This window comes from Phaenicophaeus curvirostris, chromosome 14, assembly GCF_032191515.1.
Source record: "Phaenicophaeus curvirostris isolate KB17595 chromosome 14, BPBGC_Pcur_1.0, whole genome shotgun sequence".
NCBI lineage: Eukaryota > Metazoa > Chordata > Aves > Cuculiformes > Cuculidae > Phaenicophaeus > Phaenicophaeus curvirostris.
In genome coordinates, this window is record NC_091405.1 from 19,825,128 (window position 1) to 19,838,409 (window position 13,282).

The 13,282-nt window shown below is 44.8% G+C and overlaps 1 protein-coding gene across 1 annotated transcript in view; it reads left to right on the forward strand.

Moving 5' to 3' along the window:
* LOC138726506 (neural-cadherin-like) overlaps positions 1-11,293 on the forward strand; it is a 36,861-nt gene extending 25,568 nt beyond the window's left edge. Inside the window, exons 22-34 of the mRNA XM_069868305.1 lie at positions 158-387; positions 1,052-1,329; positions 2,167-2,381; positions 2,839-2,966; positions 3,556-3,683; positions 4,420-4,543; positions 5,085-5,265; positions 6,121-6,287; positions 7,047-7,311; positions 7,888-8,068; positions 9,037-9,281; positions 10,035-10,189; positions 10,503-11,293. Coding sequence (XP_069724406.1) covers positions 158-387; positions 1,052-1,329; positions 2,167-2,381; positions 2,839-2,966; positions 3,556-3,683; positions 4,420-4,543; positions 5,085-5,265; positions 6,121-6,287; positions 7,047-7,311; positions 7,888-8,068; positions 9,037-9,281; positions 10,035-10,189; positions 10,503-10,913 — 2,708 coding nt within the window. The 3' untranslated portion in view covers positions 10,914-11,293. The remainder of the gene's footprint in view (positions 1-157; positions 388-1,051; positions 1,330-2,166; positions 2,382-2,838; positions 2,967-3,555; positions 3,684-4,419; positions 4,544-5,084; positions 5,266-6,120; positions 6,288-7,046; positions 7,312-7,887; positions 8,069-9,036; positions 9,282-10,034; positions 10,190-10,502) is intronic.
* Positions 11,294-13,282: the final 1,989 nt, after the last annotated feature.

Here is a 13,282-nt window from a genome sequence, read left to right on the forward strand (position 1 = left end):
CTGAATGATTATGTGATGTAGCTATTATTACATCAATACTTGAGTTACTTATCACTGTAGGGCACTTCAATTTGCATATTGTTAAATAAGAAATAGAGAAACTAACCTGTGGTCTCTCACTATTTCATGTTTGTTTCTTTTTGAATCCCAAACTCAGATGTCACAGCAGAGGAATTCATCAGGAGAGATGAAGACGGCAAAACAAGACATGACAAGTTCAAGGAATTATTAGCAAAAATGTTACCGGCTGAGCTTAGTGATATCTCTGTCTTCAGTGTGATGAACGTTGGTGGAAAGCAGACAGATGTAAGGTTTGCAGTCCGTCATGGCTCAGGGTATTACAGTCCTGAGAAACTGCACGCTGAGATGGCAGCATTTAAAACTGAGGTACGTTCTCTAGGGTTCTCATGCACCCATGTCATTTGCAAGGTGCACATCCCAAACTTCAGGATATTTGAGGCTATATGGACAGTTGATTAGAAAGGTCAGAGTTCTTACCGGGGTGAACTGAGATGACTGCCCAAGTGAAAAAAAGATAGAAGCTCTTCAGTATTTGTGTGTGTTTTGGTGTTTTCAAGGCTTATTTTTAAAATATTTGTCATTCATCTTATCAGTTGAAAAAAATACATATTGAATGTATAAGTAAAGGAAGTCTAAATCTGATCTAATGTTTTTAGTTCTACTTTTATATATATTTATAGCCTATTGCTCTCAGGATGCAGAGCAGTGTGATGCAGTGGTCACCGCTGAGGAGGTGGAGTATTGCTGCTCTAGGAGCCTTGGCAATAGTGTTGGGAGGCCAGGACAGATTTAATGTGTCCACAGTCAATTGTCTCAATGTGTACATTTTTAGGAAATGCTGCTACTGGACATTTTTCTTGTATTTATCCCATCATTTTGTTTGCCTGTGCAGTCAGGGATGTTACTATGACTCAAGAAATGAAGGTGTTCCATTAAGTCTATCATGATTTAGATTTTTCAGCTATTTAAGGGAGAAGTAAAAATTGATTAAGAGGAGTCTGGTGACATGTTAAACTGTATTTTCTCTTAGGTGCAGTCAGCTTTGCAGCTGAATGTTTCGCAGATCGATGTAGATGAATGTAGGAGTGCAAACTGTACTGCAGGCAACAGCTGTACAAACCAGCTCACCGTGAGCAACAACCCAACGGTGACGGATACTGGAAGCGTGTCATTTGTGTCGGTAACAACCACCGTGGACGCAGTCTGTGGCTGTTCTGCTCGGGACCGCGTTCATCAGTCGTGCTCCTCCTACCCTCACGGCCCATGTCTCAATGGTGGGAGGTGTATTGACACTTTGAATGGTTACAGGTGAGGGAGTTTCTATTGCAGTCTGCCACTTTTTTCCTTCTATTTTTAAAGAGTCAAGTGGAACTTAAAAGATACAGGTGTGAAAAAATCATAAATATATTATACTTGTGATTGAAGGAGACACCAAAAAAGCCCTGGGTGCACTGGAGTGTAAACCTAATGACAACCAGGTCTTTACTACTGGCCCAATAATGGTGCTGAGGTCCTGAAAGCAGCGTGAATAGCGTCAGTGAGAAAGAAAACCCTGTGGAATAACCAGTGGTATAATTTAACACATGTTATTTTTTAAGAGCACCTCATTCAGTAGGAAGGAATGGGAAGTATGCTTTATTTTTCTTTTCCTATTTTCATTTCCAGAAGAGTAATAACACAAGTGAATATCAGCATAGCAGGGATGTAGGAGAGCTGAATTTAAACATCAATCGGTCAATTTATTTCAGAGCAAACTCTGGGAGGTTTGTTCCTAGCTAGAATAAACCAGTCTAATTTCAGTAAAGGAATACTAGTGCATGCCAGGTGACGCTATAAAACAGCAAGTTTCCTGTCTAATGTTTTCTCAACTCCTTATTTCCCATTGTTTAGTGTTATCTATTACTTGTTTAGTGAAATGATTCATTGCTTTTGAAAACATGGCCTCAAAAGTACATCTTTTTGGTGTAGGTAGTAGAGTGGATAAATGTTTTGTACTCTTTAAAGTATTTTAATGATTGCTAGCACCTCTGAGACTCTGCTAAAATCTTCATCGTTTTGCTGCTAGTGTGACATTTGTTGTGTGTAAAACCAAAAAGAGTTTATATTGGGGAATTTAGACTGTTTTTTGTGTTTGTGCTCTTTCAGATGTCTTTGTCCTGCTTCGTTCCATGGCCCCGACTGCCAGCAGACGAAGCGCAGTTTCCATGGAAATGGTTATGCCTGGTTTCCCCCCATCAGGCCTTGTTTTGAAAGCTCACTCTCTCTGGAGTTTATTACTGTGGTTCCAGATGGACTTCTACTCTACAGTGGTCCTTTATCAAATCCAGAACCCCAGAGTGCAGAAAACTTCATTGCAATAGGTACTTCTGCAAAGTGTGCAACAGAATTCATTGTCTTTGGGAATGAGTCGCTGTGAGCAGTGTTGTAGTTAGAGCATGAATGCTGTCTTTCTGTCTTAGGAGATTGTTTATTTTCTGGCTTGAAAGTATTTTGAAACATTTCCTAGAGTCACAGAATTGTAAAACCTGCACACGTTAATTGTTTTAGAGCATTTTAAATTGCAGAGTGCTTATCAGGAATGAGTTCTAGTGTTTTGACAAAGAAGCAGCACAATCTAAAGTATAAAAATAAATACTATATTCAATGAGTACTTCGGCATAATAGAAGTCATAGAATATAATTCTAGATATTTCTATGGTGATCCCACTGCGTGTGAACAGTGATAACTATCAGATCAGTTGTTTCCGTAACTGCTAAAATATCCAGTGTGGAGAGATTCCCGTGGCTGAATTGGATCGCTCTTTCACATTGCATTAGAACTCTCTGGTGGAGTTCCTGTGCTGAAGATGAGCCGTGGCTCAGGCTTTGTGATGCTACAGTTTCCAAGTCACCTGAACGTCGCAGACAAAAAATGGCACCACCTGGAAGTCAGAACCAGTGGTCAGGTCAGTTGTTTGGTTTTTCTTCCACATCAGGACATTTGTATTTCCAATAGTACTTGCTTGTGCAAAGACAGGAGGGTAGCAAAACCAGACTAGTTAATTATATGTATTATTCTAACTGTGCTTGTAGGTTTGATGAGCAACACAGATTTTGGGAAGACAGCACTGTCAGTTCCAAATCTGCTTGTGTTGTAATCAATATTCTGGGATGTGAGGAATCTTTTTTCTTGCTTTTTAAGCTCTGTAATGCAGTGGAATGTGCATAAAGACTTAGCTGTGATTTGCACATTCAGCGGGCACATTTGGACACTGAAATCAATTACCTGTGTTCAAAAAGGAGATAATTATTGGCAAATGCAGTTAGTTTCAGCAAAAGTGGTTAAACTATTCAGAAGCATAAATTAAATTAAATGCCGAATCAAGTGCTTTCTTTGTTAAATGGTTCCATTGTGGCTTTACTGTTCATTGCAAGGTGGAAAACAGCAGGATAAAAGCCCCAGCCCTTTTAGCTTGATGGAATGCAAAGGAAAAATATAAAATTTATTGAATTTTACAGAGAGTCTGAATTCAGTAACGCTCTGTTTTGGCGCAGGATGTGCGCTTCACGTTGGATCGGTGCAGTGCAGCTGTTGTTTCTGAGATCGAAGGAGTAGGGAAATGGCTGTTCACTGAGGATCGCACAGACTGTGAGGTCTTGGGGTTTGTGCCACAAAGAGCAAGGTACGTTTCTATAGTCACTGAAAAACAGTTTATTCCACAGGCTTTGAACATTTTACCTATCCAACTGAAGCAAAGCTATTAATGGCTCGGAGCATAGAAGCATTTGCTTTTCCTGAGGGCCCTCTGGGCCAAGTCTGGATCTTAAAGCACTAAAGTTTTAAGGAACCAGTCTTGCTTTGAGCAGTGCACAACACTAAGTGATAGTCCCAGAGCGCTACGTGGCTAATATTTGCCTTCTGTGGGCACTGTGTGCTTCCCTTACCCACAGGATTTCGCTCACCTTATTGATCAAGTCGCTGGTTTTGAAAACCTCATGAAATCAGGCCAGTTGACTCTTTATTGGCAATGACTCTTATCATCAACCATCTGCTTGATATAAGTCTGAGGGTTCCTGCTCACAACCTTTGAACGTATTAAGGCAGGATGACGTATTGGGGCTCCTGGCTGATCCAAGGTTTCTGCCTTTGTAGCAGAGCCAGAGGAGGCGCACACGTGTGCGTAAGCTGTTCGCTTCCCAGCCTGCTGCACTCGTATGAACTGCTGGCTGAGGGCTGGCTTCTGCTCACTGACTGACTAATTCAGAGAAAGCAGCAGACAGAATAGTTGCATACTTTTGTTATTTTAGAAATCCTCTATGATTTGGAAATGCAGGGCAGAAGTTTATCTACCTTATTATGAAGTACCTATGGTTGAAGGTAAATCACATCTATTTTTGTTATGCATATAATTTCTGTAGGTATTTGAAGGGGAACCATGTTCTGCAGCTGGGTGGTGTAAAAGAATCGTTACCATATTCCTACCCACAATTGCTACACAAACACTTTTCTGGTTGCTTGCGCAATTTCATCTTGGATACCCAGGTAAGAGAAGTGTAGCCATTTGCTCTAGCAAAGGAGTAAACTTCTTGGGAGATTTGTATTCCACCTGAAGCTTTTCCTTCCATTAATCTATTCAATGCCCATATTCATTAGTGTAAAATACAGGAAAATTTTTGATTTCTCTGTCATAATTAGAATAACTACCTTAGAAAGATTTCTCTGTTACAGACAGATGTATTTGTGACCCAGAAACTGCCTTTGTCTATCTCCTGCTTCATGCAGCCGTCTGCTGACTTTATGCATTCACGGGACTGCTGAATGGTGCTTGTATAATGGTATATTTATGCTGTCTGCTTTGTTAGGAAATATTAGGGGTTTTTTTCTTTCATAGTCAGTTGAGTTTATTCAAAGGCAAAGTTTGGTGTGGATAAAATGAGCTGAAATCCAAATGGGCAAATTAAACAGCATCTTAAGCAGTGCAGATAAGAGCAGACCACTCAGGGGTACAGCTGTTGCTGTTTAAAAAGGTAACTATAAGTATTTCTTAAATGGTATTCTAGCGTCGTACAATTTTCTCTTGAAGGTATATGACCTCCAGTCCCCTGCAGAGTCCCTGAATAGCTTCCCTGGCTGCATGCTTACGGATGGGAGCTGTGAGACCCTGGGCTCTTCTTCCTGCGGGATTCACGGGAGGTGTCATGGAGACTGGGGCTCTTTCGCTTGTCAGTGTTTGCCAGGTTACTACGGCTATCGATGCGATAAAGGTGAGGTCTGGCTTTCTGCTCTGTTATTGGTAGGCTGGTAAATTTTATAATACGGGAAACTTGAAGTGTTTGCAAGTGGTGATTGCTGAAGTGGTTTCTGATGCCTGTGTTGTGTACAGCCATGTTTCACTCTAGTTGCCTGTGATTTCTAACAATTTCTTTTCTTTTCTCTTTGAGAAGTAACTTTCTCGGTATTGGATCATTTCTTGAGCCCTGGGGGTGTTTGTGCTGTGTAATGGAGACTGCATGACAAGACTTGTGAACAGAATTATTTGTTCTCATTGCAGTCATTTGAATTTGTGTCTGTTGATACTCAGAAATATCCAATAACCTAAAGCTGAGGTGCGAGTGTGCCAGCACCGCTCGCTGTGCAGAATGAGAGCTGCACAGCTGGAATTAGGATTTACTGCTCTGTGGGTGTCTGGCAGAGTCTCTTGGCTTAAGGATCTGTGTTTGCAATCCAGTAGGACCCTTTCTGTAGCCCTTGTGGGGCCAAAGTGTGGCAAAAAGACAACTGTAAAATAGCAGGTTGTGATCGCTGGTTGCCGTGACGGCTACTCTGCAGTCTCCTCGGGGCAGAGCTGCTGCTTTTCTGCTGTTGCCCTGTGTGAGTGTTGTAAGGAGAGGTGTTAGTGGGATCAAACCAGGAGGGAGATCACCTCTTCAAGTGGGAGAGGGGCTGGGGCAGCTGTGGAAGGAGAGGAAGGGACATCACAGACAAGCGATGTCTTATGGATCCATGCTGTATGTTAGAATTATTCTTTTACTTACAACTCTAATTACAAAATCATTGGAAACAATAATGCTTCCCTCTCCCTACAAAAAGGTTTGAAGGTCATTTTCCTGCCTTTTTAGTTGCCAAAGAATACACATTTGGGCCAGGAAGTTACATTCGCTATCAGCTGCCCGTCAGCCTGCCTGCCCGGAGGATGCTGTTTGAAGCCATGATCAGGACGCGGCAGCCTGACGGTGTCATCACGAGCATGTTGTCTCGAAATAAGGATGAACACATCACCCTACAGGTGGGCACCGCATCCCAACAGGATAGAAGTAGTGTAAAGTTCAGTCAATGCCAGTGAACAGTTAGCTAGCCTAGAGAAACGTTAGCTTAAGAGCTGGAAATAGAACCCAAAATCTTATTCTAAGCACAAAAACTTTAGAATTCATTATATGAACACTCATAGATCTGGTCCTTCACTTAAGATACTGATGCACAATGGTGGAACCCCACTGGATTTCAAAGGAGTTTATTGCCAGTGACAGTGAAGTACAGTTTGCTGTACAGACTAGGATGAGAGATGTGTCTTCCCCGGCATCCTGTTCGGCTGGGGTCACAGATGGCTGACTGCACATAGTCCAACCCTGCCAAGAAAGATGCCTGTAGTGTTCTAATGAAGCCGCTCTCCGTGACAACCTGCTCAGTTTGTACCTAGCACTGATAAGTCACCTCTTCAGCTCAGCTGGTCTGAGCTCTCAGGGTACAAGTGATGGACCAACTTCTCAGCTGTTTGAAGAACCCCATAAATTTATCCGAGAGAGAAGCCGGGTAGAGTTACTCCAAGTGCAAGACCTCCTGCTGTGAGCACACTGCTGCCAGGATTCAGGTTGTCTCATTCTATAGCACCTGAAGTAGCTCTATATTACACCAGGCACAGAGTAGGTTTCAACAAATGCTTTCAGATCCATGTCTACTTACAAGTCTTAGTTCAAGGAATGTCACAGTTACAGGTCAATCAAATATCACTTTTCTTTTTTCTTACTACTTTGTTAATTATCACAAGGTTGTTCGGGGATTCTTAGTGGTCTCATATAATCTGGGTGACGGAGACTATTCTGTGAGCCTTCCCTCCTACCGCATTGATAATGGCGAATGGCATCCCATCACGCTGGAGAGAAATGAAAATGAATTTACTCTTCGCCTTTATGAGGGAGGTGGGAAGAGAGAAGTTCTGAAAGCAGCAGGAGCGTACAAAGAGATTGTGATTGACCCCAGCAGCTTGATCCTTGGAAACACCTACCCATTCAATCAAAACAAGAGTTTTCAAGGTGAGGAATTCTAAATCTCGCTGCTCAGAATATGGACATGTAAAACCAAGGTTTGTTGGTGCTACACGGGCACATTGTGAGGAGCTTCCTTGTTTATGTAGGGCCCAAAGTAAAGGGGGATTTCTTGCATGACACTTGGCAAAAGGGACAAATAAACTGTTCTGACTAGGAAAAGGTACAGTAGGGAATTGTGTGCCAGTACACTTAGCTACTGGACCCAACTCAGTTTATACCAGTCCACATTGAAGAATAGAATGGATTTTTCAAATATAACACATTTCCCAAAATATTTGGACTTTTCTGTTGAATGCACAGTGCAGGGGTGTGTGTTCTGCTGTCTTGAACACAAGCCAATGGGCCTGCAGCAGCACTTGGTGCTTCTAGAAAACAATGGGAATCACGATACAAACTTTAATAAATTCTGTTAGAAAACAAAGAACACAATGCCCTGAAAGTTTAGGACTAAGTAAAGAAAGTTTAGTTCAGTCTTGGATTTAGACAGTGCCGAATCTTACAGCTGCTTCAATCCTTCTTGCTGAACGGCTTTTAAACAGTGTTCTCTGTGCCCTGCTGCAGGGTGCATGAAGGATGTCAGATTCAATAACTACAGGATCCCTCTGGATACTCATGCGAAGGAGCTGGTGTCGGTGTTAAGCGCCCAAGGCATCAGAGAGGGCTGTTCTTCAGAGGCTTGTAGGAATAACCCCTGTAACCAGGAATTTATTTGTATCGATTTGTGGATGACGTACGAATGCAGGTAAGTGCTGGAAATAAACACCCAAACCCCTGCAGATGCAGGTGGGAAGGGGTGGATGCTGAAGGGGGCAACCAGGAGGCTGCCAAGCGCGATCCCATCAAATGCAATGGACCCCAGTGAAACACTAAGGGAGGTGCCTGCATGGATATCAGAGAACACTGTCCTCTCAGGTACTGCCCTTAGCTGATGTAAATTAACTTTCTCCATTGATTCTGTAACCATTACAGCTGCCTTTCTTCACTGACTGTTTTTAAAGGATAGCAGCAAATCCACAATGTTTTTAACCCCTGCAAAGCAGGGAAGAAGCTCTGTTGGCATGAGTGGTGTGGAACACAAGCACAGCTCTCTGCCTCGTGAAGCTGGGCTGTGCAATACAGATGTGCTTTCATGTTAGTGTCTGAGATCCCCCACTGTTGGAAGCTGTGACCTCTGCTCCCTTGAGGGCCATCCAGCTTCAATGAAAAACACCGTACAATTAAGCTCAGAGGTCCCGTGTGTGGCTGGGGCTGAGGCTGAGGTGAGGACACGTTGGTTGTGCTGTGAAGATGTTCACTTGCATCATTACTGCCTGCCACTGTCTGCACAAACTGAGTTTCCTAAAGACGTATTTTGTCCTAGAAATCCCCTGTGATGGAAACACAAAGGACACAGCGTAGCTTGTTGTGCCTGGGCAGAACTGCAGGCCCCAACTCAGCTATTTCTTACATGGGTAACCTGGCAGAAACCAGTGGAACTACCCAGTATCTGAAAGCACCAGATGTGAAGGTCTCCAGCCATGGAGCTCACGGGTCTAGCACTGCTACAGGAAAGACTACAATCCTGTGGTTATTTGGCGTTACAGTTTCTGAAATAGCTGCTAGAGATAAGTATGTACAGTGTCATCAAAGACTGTTCAAAGTCTAAAATGCTGTCTTTTGTGTCTACTTTTCTCAAAGTTTCATGGTCTCGTTTTGCCTTTGTGTTTTCAGTTGCCCTCCAGGACACATGATTGTGGAGAACGCCACGGGCACCCAGTGCATCTACACTGCCTGTGCTGAACGGCCCTGTAACTACGGTACCTGCATCTCGCAGTCACCAACCAAGTTCCAGTGTCGCTGTCCGGATGGCTACGCTGGGCGGAACTGCGAAATCACGCTGGCCATCTTCCACAAGGATACAGGCCTGAGCTTCAGCTCCATGTTTGCCATCTGTGTTTGCTTTTTGGCGCTGTTAGGTAGTTACGGCAACTACATCTTGTATTACCTTTGGTGAACTCATTTATCCATCTTGTCCCGAATAGCCATCATCTCATCCTCCTGCTGAAAAACTGTTTCCTAATGGAGTCCTGTCTCTGCCTTCGTTTCTTTGCCGTGCCCTCAGCTCCATCAGTAGCGTCTCTTTCATCCCTGTGTGCGTGTGGCAAAGTGAGTCAACATTTCTGAGTCTCTGCACTTTTATTTTCTGCACATTTTCACTTCGTTGTTATGAAACCGTTCACATGCACAACTGGAAGCAAATTCATTTGAACAGCAAGAATTGAAATTGCTACCAAATGAGTGTTGTATGAAAGACGACTGAGCACAAAACGCGCATTTCAGTCTAGGAGAAACACTCTGTCCGGTGGGGACATGCTTGGTCAGACAGGAGCAGTCTCTAGCATCTCACCAGTTGTGTCACAACTCCCAACAGCCACTTTGGGTTCCTCAGCCGGCTCCAGGCCAAGGAATTGGGTCTCAAAGAGAAGAGGGAAGACAAAGCAGGATCTCTCTAGAGAGAAAGATCATGTCTTTGACGACAAGTATTTTAAAGAGCATTTAAAAATACTCTTTAAAGCACAACTTGAAGTTGTCATAAGCACAACCAACTGCAGGATGCAGAGTATTTGTAACTGGGGCCCTACAGCCCCCTTGCCCCGCAGCCCTGCTGTGTGGAGGCGGGGTGTGTGGTTCTGAAGGATGTTCTGTTTTGCTCCTCTATGTTTACACAGCTCTGCTCACTGCTGCATTCTTGTGGGCTCGCTGGAGGAGTCACAAAGGTCTGGATGGAGGAGTTTACCCTGTATCTGCACATCCTGAGGACCTGGAGGACATCAGAGAAAATATCCTCAACTACAATGAAGAAGGGGGTGGGGAACAAGATCAAGTAAGGATCACGGTGTTACGTGGCAGTTAAGAATGGGACTGGTGGCTCACTGTGCTCAGGAAAACGGGGTTCATGCTTTTCCTTTGTAACTGCAGGAAAGCTGGGGAGGGGCTCTTGATCAGGGAGGGGGTGGAGGAATAGGACAAGGTGAGGAATGGTTTTCAGCTGAAAGAGGGGAGATAGAGATATTGGGAAAGAGAGGTTTTCCTGAGAGGGTGGGGAGGCACTGGACCCCGTTGCTCAGAGAAGCTGTGGGTGCTGTGCTGGGACCTATAAAGAATGCTAATTTAACATCAATGGTTTCTCCTTCCAGGACACGTATGACATGGCAGAGCTGCAGGTGTCCATCCAAACCAGCCCCGCCTGCTCCCTCTACAAGAGAGAAAACCCAACAAACGTGAGCAGTTTCTGCTGCGCTGCCTCCCCAAGGATGCAGGAGCAGCTCCCCACACCAGCAGCTGCAGAAGGCGCTCTCGCTAGCGCAGACTTTGCTCAGCTCTTGTCTGATGCTGTTAGAGATGCCGATCACCATCCTAAGGCTGTGTCCCCGGACTCGCTGCGGGTGTTCTGCACCGAAGGAGAAGGCTCGGACGCTGGCAGCCTGAGCACCCTCAGCTCCTCTGGCGGGGACGAGGGCACCGTGTGTGAGGACATGATGGAGTGGGGGCCAAAGTTTCAGAAACTCAGGGACCTGTACTCGCACATGGATGCAGAAGACCTGTAGACTACCACGGCTGCTCTTGTCAAAGTGAGGTACTCGGTCATTCACGTAGAGTGTGTAAGGAATGAATAGATATTTTTGTCCCTGAGACAATAAAGGACCCTCTGAGCCATCCTACATCTAGAATCATGAATCACTTTGGTTGGAAAAGACTTTTAAGATCATTAAGTCCAAGTGTAAACCCCAAATGACCATTTAACCATGTTCCTGGTGCCCAAAGTGTGAAGCAGCTGTGGGTGCTGTTTCCATAGAAGCTTTAGCAGTTACCTGAAGAAACAAAGCATGTTGTCTTTCCTTGGGGAGATAAAGTCCATGTTGTATTATATCCATCTTGGTTCCCTGACTGAGCCTCAGGTACAGCCCCTGTTTCCTGAGTGCACTGCAGCTGGGAGCCATGGATCCAGGGAAAGGAGTGAAGCAGCACGGAATGGTGATCATTAACTGGTTATAAATTCATGAAATCCCTTTGTGCTCTCAAACAAATGCAGAAACTGAATTTAGACACAGCTCCAAGTCAGCTGCTTCTACCTCAATACTCCACTTCCTTTGTGCATGTAGCAGGACTGTGGGTTTAATTTCTGGTTGAAGTTACATGCTGCCCTTTTAACTACTGTGCGATTTCTGAAATCATCCCCTCATTGCATTCCACGTTTACACAGACACCCCCCCCCCCCTTTCAGCCCCTCTACAAGGAGCAGTCGCAGCGCTGGCACCGCTGGAGGGCAGGCGGCTGGGCAGGAGTAAGCTTGGCCCTGGGCGAGGGGGGGAGAAAAACATGAACAGAGCCCCTCAGTAGGTCCCTAGGTAGGGGGATTTCCAGTAATCTGGTTCTTTTGATAATCTTCTTCCATGTTCTTTACAGACTTTAAACACATAGTAAGAGTATTTTATTTAGTATAAAATATTTGTAAAGGTCTGAAATTTAAATACTCCTCTGGATATTAGTGTTTAATCTGCCTGCCTGTCAACTGCATTAATCTTTGTGCTTTTCTCCTTTTAAAATACCATTCCAAGCCCGTAACACGTAGCCAAGCCACGCAAAAGCCGATTGTCCTTCAGCCTGGCCTACTGGCTGGGACCAGCAGGCTTAGAAGGAAATGGTGGCAGGAGAAGCAGGATTAGGAGAACAGAAGAAAGTTGAGCATTTTCTGAATTATAGGAATGATAAAGCCATGGCCCTTTCCCAGGGATTTCAGGCAACAGCCTGTACCGCACTGTTGGGAATGGCCGCTGGAGGAGGCGGTTTGGAGAAACCCAGTCCTCTGGAACGCAGAATCCTCGCTACGTGAGAATGCTGTGTTGTGAGAACGTTCCATCACACAAATCTATAGCTGTCCTGGCTGCACCCGATAACCAGGGGTGACACAGCTCCCCAGAGCCTCCCCTTACAGGCAGCACCACAGAAGAGAAGAGGCCAGGCTAGAGCACTGCCTGTACTGCTCAGCACATCCCACTTCTCCCTGCTGCAGAACATCCGTGACCTCCCAAAGCTCACCTGCATCAGGACACCTGAATTCAACGACAGCACTGGATCCACACAATTCTTCTCTCCTGAGTCATGCACGTTTCATTTCAGCGCGTGTGAACACTGATGCTTGAGCCACATGTGGACACAAGCAGAGCTCTGCTAGTCAAAGCAGCTGCCAGTGGTTGAAATGGAGTCGTTGCTGCAGGCTCCTCACCTTGTGAACACTGCAGTCTGCGAGGTGCTGCCCAGGAGAGCTTGTGGCTGCTGATCCGCCTCCACCTTGTCATGGAGAAAGGAAGCCCAGCAAGCTGTTAAAACACAGAGTGAAATGTCAGTGATACAGGGACTGCAACCAGCTGGACAGAAGGCAGGATCTCCAGCTGAAACACACTCCTTATGGACTGAAACAAAGCTGACTCCCTAACTGCCCCTTTCTGATCCCTCCCAACAAAAGACCAACCAACAAAATGTCCTTCAAATTACACAGTTTATTTAATATCCAGTAGTCATTACATCTCTTTACAACAAGATGTAAAATAACTGTGTTAGATCTCACCAGCAAAACTGAAACAATGACTGAGTGTGTATTTATGGATCCCAAAGGCTTTTCTCCCTAAAAACATTCTGGCTACTTGATAACATTTTGTCTCTGTGATCTAAAAAACTGTAATTCATACCCCAGTTCCACTGACAAAGAGGAGCTTAAAGGTTGTTGAGGCCAGCAGGTCACGTACACACCAAGTCACCGTGATGCCATTCCCAGCACCAGCGATTTGTGAGGCTTCAGCAAACGCCCTGCCACGAGAGTTGTTCCTGGGGACCGAGCACACCTAACAGGAGGGAACAGTGGTGCCATAGCAGCCCCTGGGAATGAGGAGCGTCAAGAAAAGGTACGGTGATGTGT